Below are 21,332 nucleotides of genomic sequence, written 5' to 3'. Positions count from 1 at the left end.
TCTGAGCCCAGGTTATCCTGGACATTCCCCCACCCTGTGACTGGACAGTGAACAGAGAAGCAGTATAGTGATGTGTCTTTTATATCTGCTGGAATTCAGCTTTAACAAATCCACTGTAATCCATCACTATGAGTTGCCAGAGCCATGCTTGTGAATGTCTCCCTGATATACTACGGCAGCCTTTGATCAAGCCTTTGGGTATGAGGCATACATGAATGCCTCCACAATGAAGAGCGATGACCACAGGTCTGAGAACTATCATGGGGGGGGATAGGGTAATATATAAAACTTAGTATATGCAAAGTAGTTTTTTTGGTTTGTCCCTCTCCCTGGTTACAGAAAGCCATTTCCCACGTCACAGGAGGAAAGCCAGACTTGATTCCCTAGAACAGCAGAATTAGACATACCCGGGGATTCAAGAATGCTTACTTGCACGCACCCATACTACAACTGTTACAGAAGTATCAGAGATTTTCAGTGGACCAGGTCCATCTACAATTCTAGAGTCTCCCCTTTGGACCCTGCACTTCCCTCAGAGCCCTCACAAAGGCTTGGATCACTATCCAAGCTTCTTTACGAAAACTGGGTCTCAGTTCTTATCACTAATGAGACGATATCCTCCTTTTATCAAAAGATTCAGCCCAGCTAGTGGAACACAGGTGGATGCTGTGGCCTTCATTATCAAGATATGGTTGGATGGTAAATCATCGAACTAGTCTTCTCTCCAGTTTAGGTACCTTATTCAACACTGCAAAAGGACAGTATCCCTGCTATCTGAGAAAGTGTGGGCAATCATTCAGAAAGTAAGGAGAGTGAGGACATGGTCCTACATAACAGCCTCAAGCTAACTCCCCTTAATAGGGATTTTTGTCTATTTGTATCCAGATGGTCCCATGGACACATGGATACCTCAGGTACCTTTTATCTAGAATTCCTGAAGCAATAGAGCAAACCATCTATCCCAGTCCCTATATCAAACAAGTTTGGCGCACAGGGGTCTACAATAGTGGACAAAGAGGGAGATGCCGGTAAAGCCACGTCCATTAAGGCATGTCTTCTGGACCAGTTACCACAGACGCCAATGCAATAGGCTAGGAGGCACATTGCAACCAGATGTTGGTTCAGGAGAGATGGGTGTTCAATGCAGCAGACATCATCGCAAATACACTTGAAATCCAGGCGGCTTATCTCCCATCGACAGCATTTTCTCTCTCAGATCAAGGACAAATCAATTCTGATTCAGATAGACAATAGAGCTGCTATATCATACATATACCACCAAGGCGGAACCCATAACAGTTCCTTACTAAGGGAAGTGGAACCCATCTTCATTTGGGCAGTAGAGTAGTCTATCTTCCAGCCTACTTAAACACAGACGCCGATCACCTATCAGCAAAACTTTAATCCTGATGTACCCTCTTTCTCCCACTCCCTGTCTTCCTGCAAGCAGACCTTGATTTAGGATTAGGATTAAGCAATTTAAAGGTACAGCTGATGGCAATCTCTGCTGTGACAACAAGAGATGGGCCAAAGATCCTTTAATAATCAAATTCTTCAAGACAGTCAAGAAGATAAGCCCACCCATTAAAACAAATCTTTCCCACTTGTGATCTCTCTATGACTCTGGAGTCCTTATCCAAACAGCTTTTTGCCCCATCTGATTCAGCATCCTTGTGGAATCTCACTTGGAAACTATTTTTCTTTGTGGCGATGGCATCGGGCTGGGGACTATTAGAACTTCAGGCTCTGGGATCAGAAGACAATAATATTATTTTTTGTACTCAGATAGAGTGGAACTTAGAATGGTACATGGATTCATCCCTAAGTTCTTCTCTTGCTCTACTATTTCTGAGTCTTGGGCCCTGCCAATCTTTTCAGATCCAATTTTGACCTTCATCACAAAGACGTTTTTACTTCGGTACTAAGACACTTCAAGCCACAACTCCCTTCAAGCCCCGTACACACGAGAGGACTTATGTCCGACAGACTTCCGAAGGAGTTCCGTCGGAGTTCTGCTGGAATTCCGACGGAGTTCTGACAGACTTTTCGGCTGAGCGGACTTGGCCACACACGATCACACTAAACTCCGACGGATTCGAACGTGATGACGTACGACTCGGCTCGAATAAGGAAGTTCATAGCCAGTAGCCAATAGCTGCCCTAGCGTCGGTTTTAGTCCGTCGGAGTAGCATACACACGAGCAGATTTTTCGAAGGGGACCGGGTCCGGCGGAGTTCCTTCGGAAAAATTTGAAGCATGTTCCATATTCTAAAGTCCTTCGGACTTTGGCGAGTCAAAAGTCCGTTGCAGCCCACACACGATCGGATAGTCTGACGGACTCAGTCCTTCGGACTTTGGATGTTGAAAAGTCCGCTCGTGTGTACGCGGCATCAGACTTTCATTTAACCTATTTGTAATACTCCAAAAAAAAAAGACAGGGGCAAAGAAGCATCATATAGGGCCCTCCAGCCATTCCGGAACTGCAGTATCCATCATGCCTAGTCATGTCTGTGGATATCAGAGCTTTACAATACCTCATGGGATATGTGGTTCTGCGGCATCTGGGGTGCCATAGTTTGCAGATCCCTGCTCTAGTACAATAGTTTCACGGATAATCAAGTTGGTTAAGAAGGTGTAAAGGGATAGGGGACTGGAACCCCCTCTTCAGTTGGTCTGTATGCCACCTGGTTGATTTCTGCTTCTTGAGTGGCCAGAGCAGACGTATCCATCTAAACGATCTAAAGGGTAGCATCATGGTCATCCCAACATGTGTTTTACGGGACATCAGAGTAGACCCGGCAGCTTTCTCATCTGTAGAAACTGTCAGACAGGCTATCAGGCCAGCATTTGCCAATTTTAAATCCTTTTTCAAATAAATCTTTTACTATGCATCATCCCACCCATTTCAGCTAGTTATTTGTCACAGGTATGCTGCCATTGAGGCACCCGGGAAAACAGACTTTTTTTTCATATTTCCCTTCATTTTCTTTTCCTGGTGCCTATTCATGGCAGCATACGATCCCATCCTCGGTATGCTATATTATGTAGAATGCTAGGAATGCACTAATTCTTTTCTTTTGTAATATTCACTGGTCCTGAGGGAGGAGCCAAGGCGGAGCTTGTCACAGGTATGCTGCCATGGATAGGCACCAGGAAAAGAAAATTACAGTAAGTATGAAACAATTTTCTGTTTTTTTTCCCCTTTTTTGGGATAAAGATTTTACATAAATAAATAAATAAAAGCTGACCATTGCAAAAGCACCCGTCAGTGGTAAATGGTGCATCTTAAACCCCTAACTGCTACATCTGCATTGTTCTGTTGAAAAACAACTAATTTAGTTGCTGGATAACAAGGTGAAAATAAAGGAAAGAACACCCAAAAAAAGAAAATAAATGCAGCCATCATATTTAAGAATTAGTCAGCTGCAAAACAGTTTGCTTTTGGGTTTAATACCACTTTAAGTCATATTTTTTCTTACATGTACAGACTAGAATGTGAATTTATAATTCGGTAATGCCATAAGCAATAGAGGTTTATCCTACAAAGACAAGACTGCTTTCTACGGGTTACTGTGCTTAGAACATTACATTTAATCCTCAATAAATAAGCCTCTTGGCTGGTGGAGTTGATAGTGTAGTATGAAGAATAGTTCTTCTTAAGTTAAAGTAAGCCTAAACGTAAAATGGGATATTAAAATAATTATTAAAATTTGTACATATCTATATTTAACATTATATTTATAACATAAGTTACCTGTGGTCACCCAGTTTTTCATTGTTGAATCTGAGGTGTCAAGAGTTGGATAATATAATGCTAAAAGGAAGAAGAAAGAAATAAAACATAAATATCTGTTTATCGCTGAATTATAATATATGGATTGGTAAATAACTTTTATATACCTATACTGCCACATTTATATAGCACTGCTTTACATAGTGGAATTCAACTATTTATATCAGTCTTTGATTTCCCAGGAGCGTACAATCTAATTTGCCTACTACAGTCATACAGACACATGTATATTCTAAGAAGCCAGTTAAAGTGGTTGTAAACCTCAGACATGAAATATGAACAAAGCACATCGCCTCATAGTGTGTCTCAATTAAGAGCATTAGGTGCCATTTCCGTCTGTTCCTTCGTTCCTCTGCTATCAGCATTAACCACTTCTAGGTGGCAGTGACAGAGTAGCAGTGGCTGCTGGTGCTCCATTTTATTTTCCCAGCCGCCCACCTGCCTGCTCACTCGCCCGCCCTTCAGGTCCGCACTTACCCCATCAAGGTCACGGGTGGCTTCCCCGGCTTCTCCTCCTGGCCAATCGGGTCGCTACTCTGCCTGGTCACTCCACTCTTAGGACCCGCTTCCTGTCCTCATTGGCCAGGAGGAGAAGCAGGAAGACAATAGCGAAAGTTGATTCGCTAATGTCAAAAGTGGATGGGTTGGGGCACAGTGTTCTGCACCCGAGTCCATCTTTTTTTAAGTCAATTAGAGCCTCAGGCTCTAATCATGTGCTTCAAACATAAAAAATAAACTTGTAGAAATCTATTCATCCAGTGCCCCGCATGGAGATTACGGGGGCAGCACCCCTGTGCCCCTTATGGACCGGCTACTGCTGCAGAGTTTGTGTCTCTTCATTCCGATCAGCTTTCAGAGCTCTCCTCACTGGTGTAACTTCTGCTCTCTGCCCTTTGCTTTCTGAAAGCTCAGACAAGCTTTTAAAAATTCTGGACTTTGAGAAGAGCAGCAGATAAACAGGTACAACTGATGTAGGAAGATTTGTTTCATCTCTGAGGCCAGTAATTTTACTGGGTATATATAAGAGTTTACAACCACTTCAAGCTATTGGAATGTTAGGTGAGTAACCCAGAGAATCTGGGGAAACCCAAAAAACGTTATACTTGCAATCTTCCTATTCGACCCCCAGAACCTCACACTGTAAATCAAGAGTTCTGTCCATCTGTCCATCAAGCTGAACTATTACTAAAGACCATATTTATGTCTATATATTGACAGATCATAGAGATACTTATTTGCATAAAAGTCAAAACTTCTTTTTTTTTTGGATAGTGTAGCGAAGGGTTAAGGGTTGACGGGTTCAGGTTTTTTTTTCTGTACACACAGAGGCTCATAAACGTCAGTTTTTGGGAGTTTGGGCGTTTTTTTAACAGCCCATAAACTCCCCTCTGTTATCCTATGTGTCCATGCACACATGGACGTTTTTGGATGTTTATCAGCAGTGGAGTTTATGGCCATAAAATCTTAGTTTTTCTGACAACAAAAAATGCTGAAAGCTCACAAACGCTAATGAATGTCGATAAACGCTCAAAAACGTGGCTTAACAGCGTTTTTTAACATTGGAAAAACGCTAGAAAACACTAATAAACGCTATTGCAAAAACATTAAAAAACGTTGAAAGACTCATTGCAAAGCTACTCCCGTTTTTATAACGTTGTTATAAAACGTTGTTTGGTGGATGTAAAAAAGATATCCGATACTACCTTCTGAATGCAGGCTTACTGCAGCCGAGTACGGGGTGTACCAAGATGGCTGTTGCAGTGTAGTGATGGAACGTCACTTCCGTTAACTAATCTGACAGGTCGCCGATGCTGCTGGAACACCTGCATGCCTGAGCTAAGGGCAGATGGATTCCAGGAAGTAAATGATACATGATTCATCTAACCTTACTCAAGATGACTGCGGCTAGAAATGCTGGGGGGGGGGGGGGGGGGTTTCAAGTGATTACTCAACAAGAAAAAGCTTGGAGACATGGATGGATGGGTAGGATTGCTGTGAATATTAAAAATAAATTAAATAGCAGTTTCAGATTGTGGTGCTCAGATACAGTTGAGGTCTGCTTTATCTCACCAGCAGTGTCCCCATTGGAAGTTTTCCCCTCTATTGATGTTTTGGTGACACCTCAAAATTTTCAACTCATTTGCATTTTTAGTTCTGGTGACAATGGTCAGTTTATTTGGAAGCGGGATGTGTGAGTTCAGGGACATGTACCCCACACCCATGTGGATGTCAAATTAAGAACAGCGGTGTCTGTGCCTAAAAGGCCTAAAAGAGGAATTCCACTCATTTTGACAGGAAGTGATGGGAGATTTCCCCAATGGTAAAACAAAAAAAAAAAAATGTCAGAGGTTGTAACCCTACTTTATCCAAAATGATAAAAAAAAAAGGTTTGCCTGTACATACTGTACACTTTTTGTTATACTTTTATATAGTATAACCAGCACTACCATGATTTTCATGTCAGGCAATTTTTACCATCACACTACAATGTAACTACAAAAATCGCCTTGTATTGCTAAATTGAAGTAACACAGTCAACTAGATGGGTTATTTTTTTCGATCGGCCAGCAAAAATGAACGGATTCCTTCATTAACACAAGTAAGATGAATGAAAGAATTCTCCGTGCTGTGCTATTGTATTCTGACAGCGGGGAGATTCCTGTACTGTCAGAATACACTGATCAGTATTGCACCTGATTGGCTGTCGGTTATAAACAGTCATAGATGGATCAAAATTCAGATGGTCCCCGCTGAACTGATCAACGATCCATCTATCGCCAGCTAAAAGCAGTAGATACCAGCAGTAGAAGCTTGGATGACTTACGTTCTGCAATAACAGAGGCAGGGTCTCCTAGATAGTAGCCGACTACCTCTCCAGACAGGACATTTAGAAGGCTGCTGGCTGTTGTACCATCCAGTGGTTGACTGTTATTCTTTACAACATAGATCAGCGTCAGAGACTGGCTCACCTTCGATGTACTCAGAATCTATTAAGAGATACAATACATATCATTATGAACACTGATGTTATGACAACGTAATAAGCTACAAGATCAGAATCTGGGCTGTCAATATACACCATATTGTCAAAAGTATTGGTACACCTGCCTTTACACGCATTTGAACTTTAATGGCAACCCAGTCTTAGTCCGTAGGGTTCAATAATGAATTGGCCCACCTTTTGCAGCTATAACAGCTTCGTCGCAATAAAGACAATGGACCTCAACCCAATAGAACACCTTTGGTTTGAATTAGAGTGGAGACTGAGACCAGGTCTTCTCGTCCTGACCTCACAAGTGCGCTTCTGGAAGAATGGTCAAACATTTCCAAAGACACACTCCCGGTGGTTGTGGGGGTCTGCAGGTGGGGGGCTTATGGGAATCTGGAAGCCCCCTTTAACAAGGCCCCCAGATCCTGCCCTGCCCCCCCATGTGAATGAGTATCGGGTACATTGTACCCCTACCCATTCAGCAAAAAATGCGTAAACAAGTAAAAACCACAATAGTTTTTGACAATTCCTTTATTTAAAATAAATAAAAACTGTCCTGCGATGTACATCCATCTTCAATCACTCCGTCCGACGGACCCGTCAAATATAAACTGGATGACCCCACCCCCTCTGACGTCACAGGACGTCAGAAAGGGGCTGGTCACTCGGTTACGTCACCAGATGGCCCCGCCCTTGCCTATATAACAGCTGTTACTGATTTGTGTGTACCAGGCTTTACAGGTTTTCTTCTAAGATTGCCCTGTATTTGACTCCATCAACCTTCCCATGAACTCTGACCAGCTTACCTGTCCCTGCTGAAGAAAAGCATCCCCACAACATGATGTTGCCACCACCATGTTTCACGGTGGGGAAGGTGCGTTCAGGGTGATGTGCGGTGTTAGTTTTCCACCACACATAGTGTATTTGCTAATTGGGTGACTTCTGAAGGCAATTGGTTCCACTAGATTTTAGCTAGTGGTATCAGAGTAAAGGGGGCTGAATACAAATGCACCCCACACAGTATTATTTTCCTTTCACAATTATGTGCCACTTTGTGTTGGCCTATTGCATAAAATCTCAATAAAATAAGTTTACGTTTTTGATTGTAACATGATAAAATTTGGAAAATTTCAAGGGGTGTGAATACTTTTTCAAGGCACTGTATGGCAGAAGAATCACCACAGAATGGAATTTCTGCGCTGTCTTGAACCCACCAACAACTAAAATCAGATTCAGATATATATGTTTTCACTTTGCCTCTCCATACCGAGAGTTGCACTTTAAGCTTTTCTGCAGATATTTTAGACGGGCATTCCAAAGCCAAATCATCTGCCAGCTACGGCACCTGCAATGGCACAGTCATGACTCCGAACAGGTGCAACACCAGCAAGAAGATACAGAGCCAGCCAAAACCCCACAGTCACATGAAAGCTATGTGTTTGATGAGGGTTTCAGCTCCTACATAAAGGAAAGTGCTGAGATAAATATTAGATGCACAAAGCTGAAAAAATGTGAATATTTAAAGATATGTACTGAAACACTAAATCTCATCTGTGTATTTGCAGCAAGCTTTGTGCTGCAAATAGGAAGGTAGACACTGATATTTTTTTTCTTCTAAAGCACACAGAAATTATTATGTAGACAGATAATTAACAAAATGGTAATAAGCTGAAAGATCAAACAGATCCAATTGGATCCACCTGTCAGTTTTTTAGGCAGACCTGTTCGGGTGGTCCATGCATCCCTGTAGACAGGCAGATATAAACAGACTTGCATGTTTACACCCGCCTACCTCCGGGTCTAATCAGGTCTGCTAGTAGCAGATTGGTGCCGATGTCTTGTCAAATACTGTCCCCCGTCGGATAGTGTCCGCCCTGTACTGTGCTTGCGCAGTACGGAGGACAAGGAGACGCTGAAAGTCTCAGAAGATGAACGAGTCCAGGTTCAAGCCCCACCATTCAAGTAGACATAGAGTTAGAATAAAAATTGCAGAGCGAAGCAAGCCATGCCCGAAGCGTGGCGAGCGAAGCGAGCCCGTGAGGGGCCCTGTTACTAAGTGCATACCGTATGTCCACTTGCATGGTGGGTCTTGAACCTGGACTCAGGGCAGAAGGTACTGTTAAGTGCGCAGGCACCGTTCATCTTTGGAGACTTTCGGTGTCTCCTCCTCCGTACTGCGCAGTACGAGGCGGACACTATCCAATGGGGGCACAGTTCTCGACAGAACACCGGTAATCATTTCAGCGCAATCAGCATGAACCCTGCAGTGTCTCTCCTCGCAAAGCACTAGGCGCAAAGCACTAGGACCTGGTAATAGTAGTAGGTGATGGGAGGACATGCCCAAGTTGGTCAGTGACTGGATGTAGTTGGCAAGGTAAGGCCAGCTCTACCCCAGCGCTGCTGTGTCCGCTCTCTAGGGAAATGCAGGCAGTGTGAGGCACCTGTACAGGGATGAGACCAAGCGGATCCAGGGTCTGGAGGTGGATACATAACGGGGCAACCGGTGTTCTATTGAGAAATGCCCTCCATCGAAAAATGCCTTCACATGTGCAGTACGCAATGTCACTCCGGCTGATATGTTGATCAGCTGGCGTCATGTCAACACGGCGCATGTGCAGATCATCAGAGGCAGAATCTGATGATCTGCTAAACACAGAGAGAGAATGAAATGGTCAGATTCTGCCTCACTGTTGTGGGGCGGGTTTTGTCTGTATTGAACGGTGTGTTTTCTGTCTGTTGCACGCAGCTTGAGTGTGTTAAATGGCGGGTTTTGGCTGTGTCTAATGGAGGGTTAAAACACACACAAAACCCACCCTGCTGAACTGAGTCTTTGCCCTGGGTGAAAGAATGTCTAGCTTCGCCACTACTTCCCAGCAATATCCCTGTGACTCAAACAAGGTAACATTTGGCTGCATAGAATAGCCTCTATAGAAACTTTAAAGTGGTTGTAAACCCATACAGACCACTTTGACCTACATGTAAGCCTAGATTAAGGCTTATCCGTAGGTCCAAGAAATATCTCCTAAACCGTGTAGGTTGCAAATGACAGGCACAGCTGTCTACGGGGCATGCACCGTAGAGAGCGGCCCGCAGGCGCACTAAGCATGCCGCTGCTAACGGCAATCATGCCGTTAGTGGCGACTCCCAGCGCTGGAGCCGCGATACCCGGATGTCACTCCGGGTATCATGACGGAGGAGGAAGACGAGGGTCGCTTCGGGGACTTCCATCTCAGGTAAGTGATTCATAATGAGCTAGTATGCTATGCATACTATCTCATCATGCCTTTGCCTTGCAGGGTCTATTTTTATTTTCATGTTTAGTAAGGCTTTACTGCCTCTTTAACAACAGAGAGTTAAGCAGAGAATCACTGCTTCAATAAATCGGTTCAAAACACAGCTACTTGTGATTATCCTCATAAACATTATCCCTCTCACTAATGTCCAGGGTAGCTCTGGTAATGCAGAGATCCAAGAGCCCAAAGACAAAGATCAACCCCACTGGAACTGGAATACTTTGATAGCAATTGAAGAGCCTGCTTGCCATTAGACTCTGGTCTGGCTATCCACATGCCAGTTCTGACAATGGAGGGCCTCTCACCTGGCTACAGATCACTTGCCCAGCTACCTTAGCTTTATCATTCAGGGGTGGCCTTTCCAAGCTGCTAAGGGAGGAAAGCTAAGGAATGTATCTTCCCTTGGCATGTCCAGGATCCTCCGGCATTGTGGGACATGGAGTTAAAAGGCCTGCACCTGCATCTGATTGTGGTGAGTAAATAGGGCCTCCACTACAGCTATTGCACCAACCTCCAATTTTCTATAGTGTTACTTCAACTTTTCTGTTATAGCCATTGTGCAGGGAGTCTAAACATTACTGCGTTTTTCCTCTTGCTGTGTCTTTGCCCCTCCAAATACTTACCTGACTCCTGTGTCATTCCAGAGCAGTGCCCAACTTCATTTCAAGCTTGGCTGAGAGCAGCTCATTGGCTCCTAATGCTGTCAGTCCTATCTTGTTAGCAGAGGGGGGGGGGGGGGGTGCTGAGCAGTGCCTGGCTCAGGATCGAGCCCACACATCTGCCCCCGTAGCAAGTGCTTGCTATGAGGACAGACACAGAGGAGGCACCAAGATCGCCAGAAGGGGACCCCAGAAAAGAAGGTCCAGGACTGCTCTGTGCAAAGCCATTGCTCAGAGCAGGTGAGTATAACATGTTTAATATTTTAACTAAAAAAAAAATTGCCTTTACAAACACTTCAAAGGGAACAGGCAAGACAACATCTTACTTTGGTTTTCTTGTTTATCTAACAAATAGTCAATAGTTACAACAATGCATTTGATTTTCCAAAGTTGCACTATGGAATGCACATCTGCCACAATCATGTGCAATAATGCAAGATCTTCTGTAAATATGGCAGGGTGCTCGAAAATTTCTTCTTCAGGTGGCTACCCTTGAGGCTAATAACATGTGACCTTCCAGAAGGGGTGTTGTGCTGGCAGAATAGTCGGAAGGACGCACCAATCCAAACAGCAGGCTGAGCAGAAAGGAGGTCCTTACACTAACACCGGGTAGTCCACCCAGAGATATGCAAGACCATCGATAATCCATCTCTTCTACTCAGGAACCTTCCCATAGGCTTAGCCTACCTTCCTTAACAATTGGGTCTTGTCCCTGTCTATACACTTTTGAGGGACTGTCCCTGATTTGGAACAAGGTCCCTCTGTCTCTCTTTCCTCCTCATTTGTCCCTCATTTTGGTCTGATCTATATAGTTGTATATAAAATGCATAACTATTTTCCAAAAAGTGTTTCCCAGTGCTAAACCTTGGCAGGGGTGTGCCATATGCCTACATACTTTTGCTAGTAGATGTCCCTCGTTCCCATCTCAGAAAGTTGGGAGGTATGCACTTCCCACACTGCGGACATACCACCAAGGCCCAGCACAGGCTATATAAAGCCTCTACTGGTCCAAGATGGTTGCCCAAATCTCCACTCAAACACAGGCTACCCCAAGATTGTGACCTCAGCTCGTCTCCTCTCCACCTCATCCAATCAGAGAACACCTTGTATTCATTGAAAATATACAGGGCATTTTAGCAGTGGGGCAGTCTTTCACTCTGACTCTGTTGTGGGGTCACATACTGTAGGTGAGCAGGCACTTTATCTGAAGGTGGTGGGCACCGAACACTCTGGATGCGTTTATTTTTTACTTTGCTTATCACAACGATGGAGTTATATTTTGGGACTTTGAATTGGGAGAATTTTTTTGTTATCACATTAGCTGTTTAGCTACATTGTGTTTTTGACATCTTTTGTCACTACATTTACTTCACTATATGATTGTGCTGCACTTATATTCTGCACTTTTTGCTACAGTGATTGTCAGCTTCCCCAGCGGCCCATCAGGTTTGAGATATGCAAACTTACAATGTGCCAAGCTGGACTGATGTAAGTATCCAGTACAAATGATTTGGAGTTCATCTTTAATGAATTGCTTTTAATACCTTTATTGCTTAAAGAGAAACTTCAGTTTGTTTGCGGGGTGCAGATATCTATATAATACAGGTATTTGCACCCACATCATATGCCTCTCTCAGCCCCCCCCCCCGCTGTCTGCTGGGAAACACACGAATCCCAGAGACAGGTTGTGCAGCGTGACTCGTGCATGCGCAGTAGGAAGCCAGGAAGTGAAGCCGCAAGGATTCAGTTCCTGCTTTTCTTACCGAAGATGTCGGTGGCAGCACCCAAGAGCCGAGCGACAGATCGGCTTCGGATGCCAACATCGCGGGTGCCCTGGACAGGTAAGTGTCCATATTTTAAAAGTCAGCAGCTGCAGAATTTGTAACTGCTGACTTAAAAAAAAAAAAATTGGCGGACATCCGCTTTAAGTTTATCTTCCCATACATTTAACAGCACTCTAAAGAATTTTTATAAATAACAGATAACATTGCCAGGAAACAGTTCACTTCTACTTTATTATATATGATTTAATGTTTCTCACCTGGACTGAGAGGTTGCTCTGGGTACCCATGCTGTTCAACTCTGCTATCGCAAAAACCTTCTGTAACTTCTGCTCCATGCTCCGAACATAGACACAAGTGTTCACATTCCCTCCTGTCCCCATCAACTTCAACACTGTTAATAAAAATAATCACCACAATATTAATAACAAGAAAAATGTGATAAGGACAGCCTGCCCAAAACTCATATCTTGTTTTTTTAATAGATGCTGTAAACTTAAATAACCTCTATTTTCCCAATAACTCTCAATGTCCTGTTGGAGGGATTTCTGCATTATATATCATATGTCCACATCTTACAGTGAGGGGAAAAAATGAATTTGTACATTTGCCCACTGACAAAGAAACACTCATCCATAATTTTAATGGTAGGTTTATTTTAACACTGAGAGGCAGAACAACAGCAAAAAATATCCAGGAAAAAACACATTTAAAAAAAGTTATAAATTGATTTGCATTTTAATGAGTGAAATAAGTATTTGATCCCTTTGCAAAACATGACTTAGTACTTGGTGGCCAAACTCTTGTTGGCAATCACAGAGGTCAGACGTTTCTTGTAGTTGGCCACCAGGTTTGCACCCATCTCAGCAGGGATTTGGTCCCACTCCTCTTTGCAGATCCTCTCCAAGTCATTAAGGTTTTGAGTTTGGTAACTCGAACCTTCAGCTCCCTCCACATATTTTCTAAGGGATTAGGTCTGGAGACTGGCTAGGCCACTCCAGGACCTTAATGTGCTTGTCTTGGCCGTGTGTTTTGGGTCATTATAATGCTGGAATAATCATCCATGACCCATTTTCAATGCCCTGGCTGAGAGAAGGAGGTTCTCACCCAAGATTTAACAGTACATGGCCCCGTCCATTGTCCCTTTGATGCAGTGAAGTTGTTCTGTCCCCTTAGGAGAAAAACACCCCCAAAGCATAATGTTTCCACCTCCATGTTTTACGGTGGGGATGGTGTTCTTGGGGTCACAGGCAGAATTCCTCTTCCTCCAAACATGGCAAGTTGAATTGATGCAAAAGAGCTGGATTTTGGTCTCATCTGACCACAACACATTCACCCAGTTCTCCTCTGAATCATTCAGATGTTCATTAGCAAACTTCAGATGGGCCTGTACATGTGCTTTCTTGAGCAGGGGGACCTTGTAGGCGCTGCAGGATTTGAATCCTTCACGGCTTAGTGTGTTATCAATTGTTTTCTTGATGACTATGGTCATTGACTAGATTCTCCCATGTAGTTCTGGGCTGATTCCTCACCGTTCTCATGATCATTGAAACTCCACAAGGTGAGATCTTGCATGGAGCCCCAGAAACAAAAAAAGTGAAATATTCCTTTAAATTTTGTACTTGGGGGGTGTCTATAGTATGCCTGTAAAGTGGCGCATGTTTCCTGTGTTTACAACAGTCCAAGAGCAAAATGACATTTCTAAAGGATTCCCCCACAGTGCCCCTTTGGGTCTGGTATGAATATTAAGTGGAACCCCAAACCAAAATGTAAAAAAAAATGCGTGGGGTCCCCCCAAATGCCATACCAGGCCCTTCAGGTCTGGCATAGATATTAAAGGGAACCCTGCACCAACATTTTTTTAAAAATGGCCCCTCGTAATCGGGTGACCCCGCCCCCCTCTGACACCACGGGGAAGTCCCCATGCATCAGAGGGGGACGGGTCACCGTGTGGCCCGCCCTCAGTTATATAAGAACTGTCAGAAGAACAGAAGCGTCACACAACGGGAACCTCCCATTGATGCGGATTGTCCGAAGAACAAAGTGGGGAAGAAGATGCCGGAGGAAGATGCAGACGAGAAGACCGAAGGAAGAAGCCGAGAATCTGAGGATGAAGCAGAGGAAGAAGCGGGGGAAGAACAAGATGGAGGAATAAAACTGAATGAAGACCAGAAGAAGATGGAAGAAGAAGCGGGGAAAGAAGAAGACATTAATAAAGGAATTGTTAAAAAAACGGCTATTATCTTTTTTAACATTTTTGACACAATTTTTTTTAAATGGCAGGGGTACATTTGTACCCCATTACCATTTCACATGGGGGGGGCGGGATCTGGGGGTCCCCTTGTTAAGGAGGCTTCTAGATTCCAATAAGCCCCCCACCACATACCCCCACAACCACCGGGCAAGGGTTGTGGGGATGAGGCCCTTGTCCCCATCAACTTGAGGGCATATGGCCTAGTACGGTTCGGGGGGGGGGGCGCTCTCTCCCTCCCCCTCTCTTTTCCTGCGGCCTGCCAGGTTGCCATTTATTTTTTATTTTGGTGTGGGTTTCCCCTTAAAATCAATACCAGACCTGAATGGTCTGGTATGGATTTTGAGGGGGACCTCCACCACATTTTTTTTTAAACTTTGGCGCGGGGTTCCCCTTAATATTCATACCAGACCCAAAGGGCCTGGGAATGCACTGTGGAGGAATCCCAGGCCGTTTTTTTCAATGACTTTTATGTGTATTGCAGAGACCCAACAATTTATTATAGCCGGCGCTACCACTAGTACTTTTAAATTACTTTTTTTCCTAATACGAAACGCAGGCAGGGGAATGAAAGGTCCACCTTCTCAATTCATAGCTCGTATTTCATTGATGGAATCTACAGTACAGATTCTAAGAATGCAGGAGAGGGGGCAGAAAAAGCAGGCATAGTTGGCACTTTTGACAAGTGCCTATGACAGGTCCAGCCAATTGTTCTAACCCGTGCAGCCCCGGAAAATGACAGTTTTGGGGTTTGGGGGGGGGGGGGGGGGAAGAGGTAGAAGACTTTTAATTGCAACTGACAGACCAGCCACTTTACATTGAATGTTGTCCCTTATGCTTATTTTTAATCATAAATATTTAATTAAATTCAGACTTTAATTGCCAATTAGACAATTTGAATGCTGTCTATTCTTTGTATATCCATACTGCTTGGACCAAGAAAAATTATTATCTTATTATTATACAAGATTTATATAGCGCCCACAGTTTACCCAGCGCTTTGCAAAATAAAAAGCAGACAGTACAGTTACAATACAATTTGGTATAAGAGGAATTAGAGGGCCCTGCTCATTGGAGCTTACAATCCTATGCCCCATACACACAATCGGACTTTCTGACAACAAAACCGTGGAATTTTGTTCAAAGGTTGTTGGTTCCAACCTGTCTTGCATACACATGGTCACACAAATGTTGGCCAACAATTCCGAATGTAGTGACATACAAGACGTACGGCGATAAAAAGGAAGTTCAGTAGTCATGCACCACCCTTTGGGCTCCTTCTGCTAATGTTGTGTTTGGTGAGCATTGATTCCGAGCATGTGTGTTTGTACTTTGGACTTTTGTCTGACGGACTTGTGTACAAACGATCGGAAAGTCCAACACAAAATGTGACACAAAATGTAATAACTGTGGCGGATGAGCTGATGGAGAAAGTAAAAACACAGTAGATTAGTTAAAAGCAGGATAGGCTTCTTTAAAGAGAAGGGTTTTTAGGCATTGTCTAAAGATGGATTAGAACAGGGGGTATCAAACCCAATTTTATCAGCATTTTGGTTGCCCTCAAAGGGCCAATTGTATATGTAGGACTATAAAAATGTATCCATTCTTTTTTAGAGAATAGGTGGAGAAAGACAACCATGCTCCTGAACAGTGGGAGGATCTTAAAGTGGCAATGAATACCAGGAGGGCATTATGTGCAGAGGTTAGGGGTGCGCTGTGTACAGATTGTAGGGTTGAGGAGTGCACTACATAGACACCAAACACCGAAACCTCCCTTGTCTCTGCTGTGAGTGCAGGGCAGGCAGGATTCTGTGACAGCCACCGAGAGGAAAGCTGTCTTTGTAAACACAGAAGGCACCTGTGTTTGCAAGTCACAGTGGTGAGAGAGGAGTAGAGGGAGAGGGCCGGAGGTGGCGGAAACACAGCTCCGCCATGTCCTCATTGAAAAAAGGCCCTGGGTGCGAGGGCCACAAGAAATGGCCTGGCGGGCTGGATTTGGCCCCTGGGCCTTGTGTTTGACACATGTGGATTAGGAGATAGTCTAAGTCCTATGGAGATGGGAAATGGGAAGACCTTGAAAGTATCCTAACAAAAATTTACTGTTGGTGCAAATAAAAAGTTACCTGCAGTACTCAAGGAACATGGCCAAGAAAAAGAGTATTTTCAGAATAACTTACCCTGTCCTGAAAAGGAACCAGTAAGAACTATCATGGTTATCTCCTGGCTAAATATCACATATAATGTAATGAATCAATAAAATGTTTGTCAATGAGATTAAAGCCTTATGTTGAATAGCTTGTGGGAGACTATCGATGTGGCTTTCAGAAAAACAGAGATCAGATTTTCTTGTTACAATAATGCTGTAAAAATGCAGTGAATATTATATCAACTTGTACCGCCATCATATTGATAACAACAGACCTATAAAAAGGAAGCATTATATAAAACACTGCAGGAATTTGGAATCCCTATTATGTACTAATGGATATAAAAATTAAAGTACAAAAAGTAGCACAAAGGTTCAAGGAAAAAAATAATAATTAACAGAAATTCCAGTGAATAGAGCCAGAGAGATGTCCTGTCACCTATGTTTAAAGCCTAACTCCAACTTTAAATTTTTACCCCAATAATCAATTTAACCTCCAGAAAATGTACCCCCCTTCATGACCAGGCCATTTTTGCGATACGGCACTGCACTACTTTAACTGACAACTGCGTGGTCGTGCGACGCTGTACCCAAATAAAATGTCTCTATTTTATTTATTTATTTATTTAATTCAGGTCCTTTTTTTCCCACAAATAGAGATTTATTTTGGTGATATTTGATCACCTCTGCGTTTTTGTATTTTTTTTTTATAAACAAAAAAGATTGACAGCTTTGAAAAAAGAAACAGCATTTTTTACTTTCTGTTATAAAACATATGCAATAAAAAATTGAAAAAATTAAATTTTTTCATCAATTTAGGCTAATATGTATTTTTCTACACATTTTTGGTACAAACAAAATCCCAATAAGAGTGTATTGATTAGTTTGTGCAAGTTAAGTTATAGTGTCTACAAACTACTTTTGGGTGCCTGCACTCATGATCAGCAAATCACGGGTGTAAAGTGTTATATCCTCTGTGTTGTGAGAGACACAAGACTCTGGTCTGGAACAATGGAAGTTTATTTCCAGTACTCACTGTACACTGCAACATGCATCTCAGGACAGTACATCTTACATGTGTCCAAGATGGCTACTATACCCCTTGACCCTTGGCATCACTCCTGGGTGGAGCCAGCCTTAAAGTGGCAGTACATGTGAAACCCTTTAGGTATAACACCTTCCATCCATCCCTAAAAAAAAACAAAAAAACAAAACAAAACGAGAAAAGGCACAAAACATTAACTAATAACTGTCCAATAACAGTCCTCCAAACACAGGAGATGCACAGGACTTTTCCTGCATCCAGATGTGAGAGGAAGATTCCAGGGACAGTTGCGGGGATACAATGTCATTGGATCACTTTCGGCGGCCCCGTCGAAAGTCTTGTAACCGGTCTTGAAGCTGAAACCGGTCAGGAGGGCGACAGTGTCGTTGAGGGCGGGCACCCATCGACTCGGGATCGGAGGAAACAGGGTCGACTGGAATGGGCACTGGCGGTTCCAAGAAGGGATCCCCCAGCTCAGTGGGTGAACCAACCTCCGGACCAGGGCTGGAGGGCTCTGTTGGAGCTGAGTTCAAAAGATCAGAGTCCCCCCAATCATCAGTTCCCATGCATCCTGATCCGCTGGGAGCAGTTCCTTGCAACACTGGTGGTTCAGCCGGCGTCAGGGATTCATGCAGCTGAAAACGAGGGCGCAGTTGGTCCGCATGCCTTCTGCAAATGGAACCATCTTCCAGGCAGACCCTATACATCTTGGGTCCCAAAGTCTCTGCAATGACAGCAGGAAGCCAACGGGTGTTGGAAGCCCCATAAGATCGGGCCCATACCTTTTGTTGGGCTGTGAATCGGGGGATCTCATGGTGTTTGACCATCTTGTCTTGGGACTGCAGTACATGTTCCTGGACTGTTTGTGGGCGGAGCATGTCCAAAACAGTCCATGGCTGCCGACCCAGAAGGAGTTCTGCTGGAGTTTTCCCGGTGGTTGCATGTGGTGTGTTTCTGTAAGCAGAAAGGAAGGAGTCCAGCTGCTGGGGTGACAGGGACTGCTGTTTACTTGTAGCCACTGTAGCTTTGAAATAGCGTTTAAAAGTCTGCACAAACCGCTCTGCTTGACCATTTGTAGCTGGGTGGTAAGGTGCGGTCAACTTGTGCTTGATGTTGTGGGCAGTCAAGAAACGCTGAAACTCCTGACTGGTGAATTGGGCACCATTGTCTGTGACGATTTCTCTGGGGTATCCAAATGTAGCAGCGAGATGTAACAGTATGGAAACTGTTGCCTTAGTTGTTGGCTGAGTAACAGGAATGACCTCAGGCCACTTTGAATGGGCGTCCACTATGATCAAGAAGGTGTGTCCTCTGATCGGACCTGCAAAGTCCAAGTGTAGTCGAAACCAAGGAACCGTGGGCCAAGTCCAGGGCTGGACGCACCCTCGAGGTGGGTCTCTTGCAGTTTGTGCACATCCAGCACAAGCATTCACATATGTTGTGATATCCGAGTCTAAGTTTGGCCACCACACATAGCCTCGGGCCTTTTGTTTCATACGTGTGCCCCCGGGATGACCAGTATGTAGCAAGTCCAGAATGTATCTCCGGAGGGTCTGTGGAATGATCACTCGGTCTCCCCATAAAACACAGTTACCAGCCACAGTTAATTCCATACGCCTACGGAAATAAGGTTCATAATCCTGTGTGACGGTTGCAGGCCAACCGGACCATACCCAGGAGAGTATTGTTTTCAGAAAGGTATCCTTGGCTGTATGGGCTGCTATCTCCCCAGAAGACACGAAGGACAGGCTGGTGTAACGACAACTCTTGACCGGTGGAGAGGAGTCCATTGACCTCCCTGTCAGTCGGGACATTGCGTCCGCATTAGCATTGGCATCATGACCGCGATACTGGATTTTATAACTGTACGCTTCCAAGAACAGGGCATAGCGTTGGAAGCGGGCCGCAGTAGTCTGAGAGATGCCTTTGTCAGGGCTAAAGATCTGAAGGAGTGGTTTATGGTCTGTCAGTATGGTGAATTCCCTACCATACAGGTAAAGATGAAACTTCTTAATTGCCCATATCAGCGCAAGAGCCTCTTTGTCAATGTGAGAGTAATTGCTTTCTGCTTTTGTCAAAGACCTGGAGGCAAATGCCACTGGTTTTTCTGACCCATCAGGTAAGATGTGAGACAGTACAGCCCCCAGACCATAGGGTGAGGCATCACAAGCCAAGGTCAGAGGCTTCTGGAGGTCATAGTGAACAAGCATGCGTGACGCCAACACCTTCCGCTTAGAGACTTCAAAAGCGTGTTGGCATGCAGCCGACCAGTCCCATCTGGAGTGTTTCTCCAAAAGCTTGTTCAACGGAAACAAGGTGTGTGCCAGATCTGGCAGAAATTTGTGGTAATAATTCAGCAAGCCAAGGTATGATCGCAGCTGCTGGACATTGGTTGGGGCAGGAGCTTTGACTAAGGCATCAACCTTGGCTTCTGTGGTGTGTATACCGTCTGCATCCACAAGGTGGCCACAAAACTCCAATTTCGGCACCATGAATTGGCATTTTGCTAAGTTCACTTTCAGACCCTGCTCTTGGAGTCTTTCCAACACAAGCTCCACGTTTTGCTTGTGTTCCTGGTCCGTCCGTCCCGTGATGAGCATGTCATCTAACAGGCACTGAGTGAAAGGAATGTCCGCCAAAATCTCATCCATCTTCCGTTGCCAAATGGCTGGGGCAGAGGCTACACCAAACACCATCCGATTGTACTCATACAGTCCCTTGTGGGTGTTGATGGTCAGAAACTTGCGGGAAGAAGGATGGACCTCAAACTGTAAATATGCTTGTTTGAGATCAAGCTTGGTGAACTTTTGACCCCCTGCAAGAGAGGCAAAAATGTCATCTACTCTGCGTAGAGGGTACTGGTCTATTTCCAGTTGGGAGTTCAGTGCCATGCGGAAATCGCCACAAATGCGCAAGTCCCCATTCGCTTTCTTCACTGGTACAACAGGTGATGCCCACTCGCTGTGCTCTACCTTTAAGATGACACCTTGTTCCTCCAGCCAACTTAGTTCTGCTTCCACTCCTGCTCGGAGTGCGAAAGGTACTGTGCGAGCTTTGAAGAACTTCGGCTGGGCGTTGGGTTTCAGCTTGAGTCTCACACAGTCATGCTTTATTTTCCCCAACTGGTCATCAAAGATCTTTGGGAACCGCTGCTTCAGGGACACCACCCATCCCTCATTATCTCCTAATGGAATTGTCACAGTGTTACAGGGATTTATAGCGATGTCTGGCATACCAAAGTGAGCAATCCAGTCTCTCCCAAAGAGAGGGGGTCCCCCATTCTCTAGTATATATAATGGCAGTCTCTTTGTCTGACCCTTGTACAATACCTGCACTTTTGCATAACCCAGTGGGTGGAGTATCTGTTTGAGTATG

The 21,332-nt window shown here is 44.3% G+C and overlaps 1 protein-coding gene across 4 annotated transcripts in view; it reads right to left on the bottom strand.

The window, feature by feature from the left end:
• KIAA1549L (KIAA1549 like) overlaps positions 1-21,332 on the bottom strand; it is a 282,999-nt gene that overhangs the window by 140,975 nt on the left and 120,692 nt on the right. For all 4 annotated transcript variants that reach the window (XM_077460909.1, XM_077460906.1, XM_077460908.1 and 1 more), the window contains 3 exons: positions 12,776-12,909; positions 6,618-6,780; positions 3,755-3,814 (listed from right to left, as the gene is read on the bottom strand). In XM_077460909.1, the coding sequence (XP_077317035.1) occupies positions 3,755-3,814; positions 6,618-6,780; positions 12,776-12,909 (357 nt within the window). The remainder of the gene's footprint in view (positions 1-3,754; positions 3,815-6,617; positions 6,781-12,775; positions 12,910-21,332) is intronic.

Source organism: Lithobates pipiens, unplaced genomic scaffold, assembly GCF_037356315.1.
Source record: "Lithobates pipiens isolate NorthernLeopardFrog02 unplaced genomic scaffold, aLitPip1_a1.2 Scaffold_10, whole genome shotgun sequence".
Taxonomy (NCBI): domain Eukaryota; kingdom Metazoa; phylum Chordata; class Amphibia; order Anura; family Ranidae; genus Lithobates; species Lithobates pipiens.
Note: the sequence above shows the minus strand (reverse complement) of the source record. Positions and strands in the feature narration are given on the sequence as shown.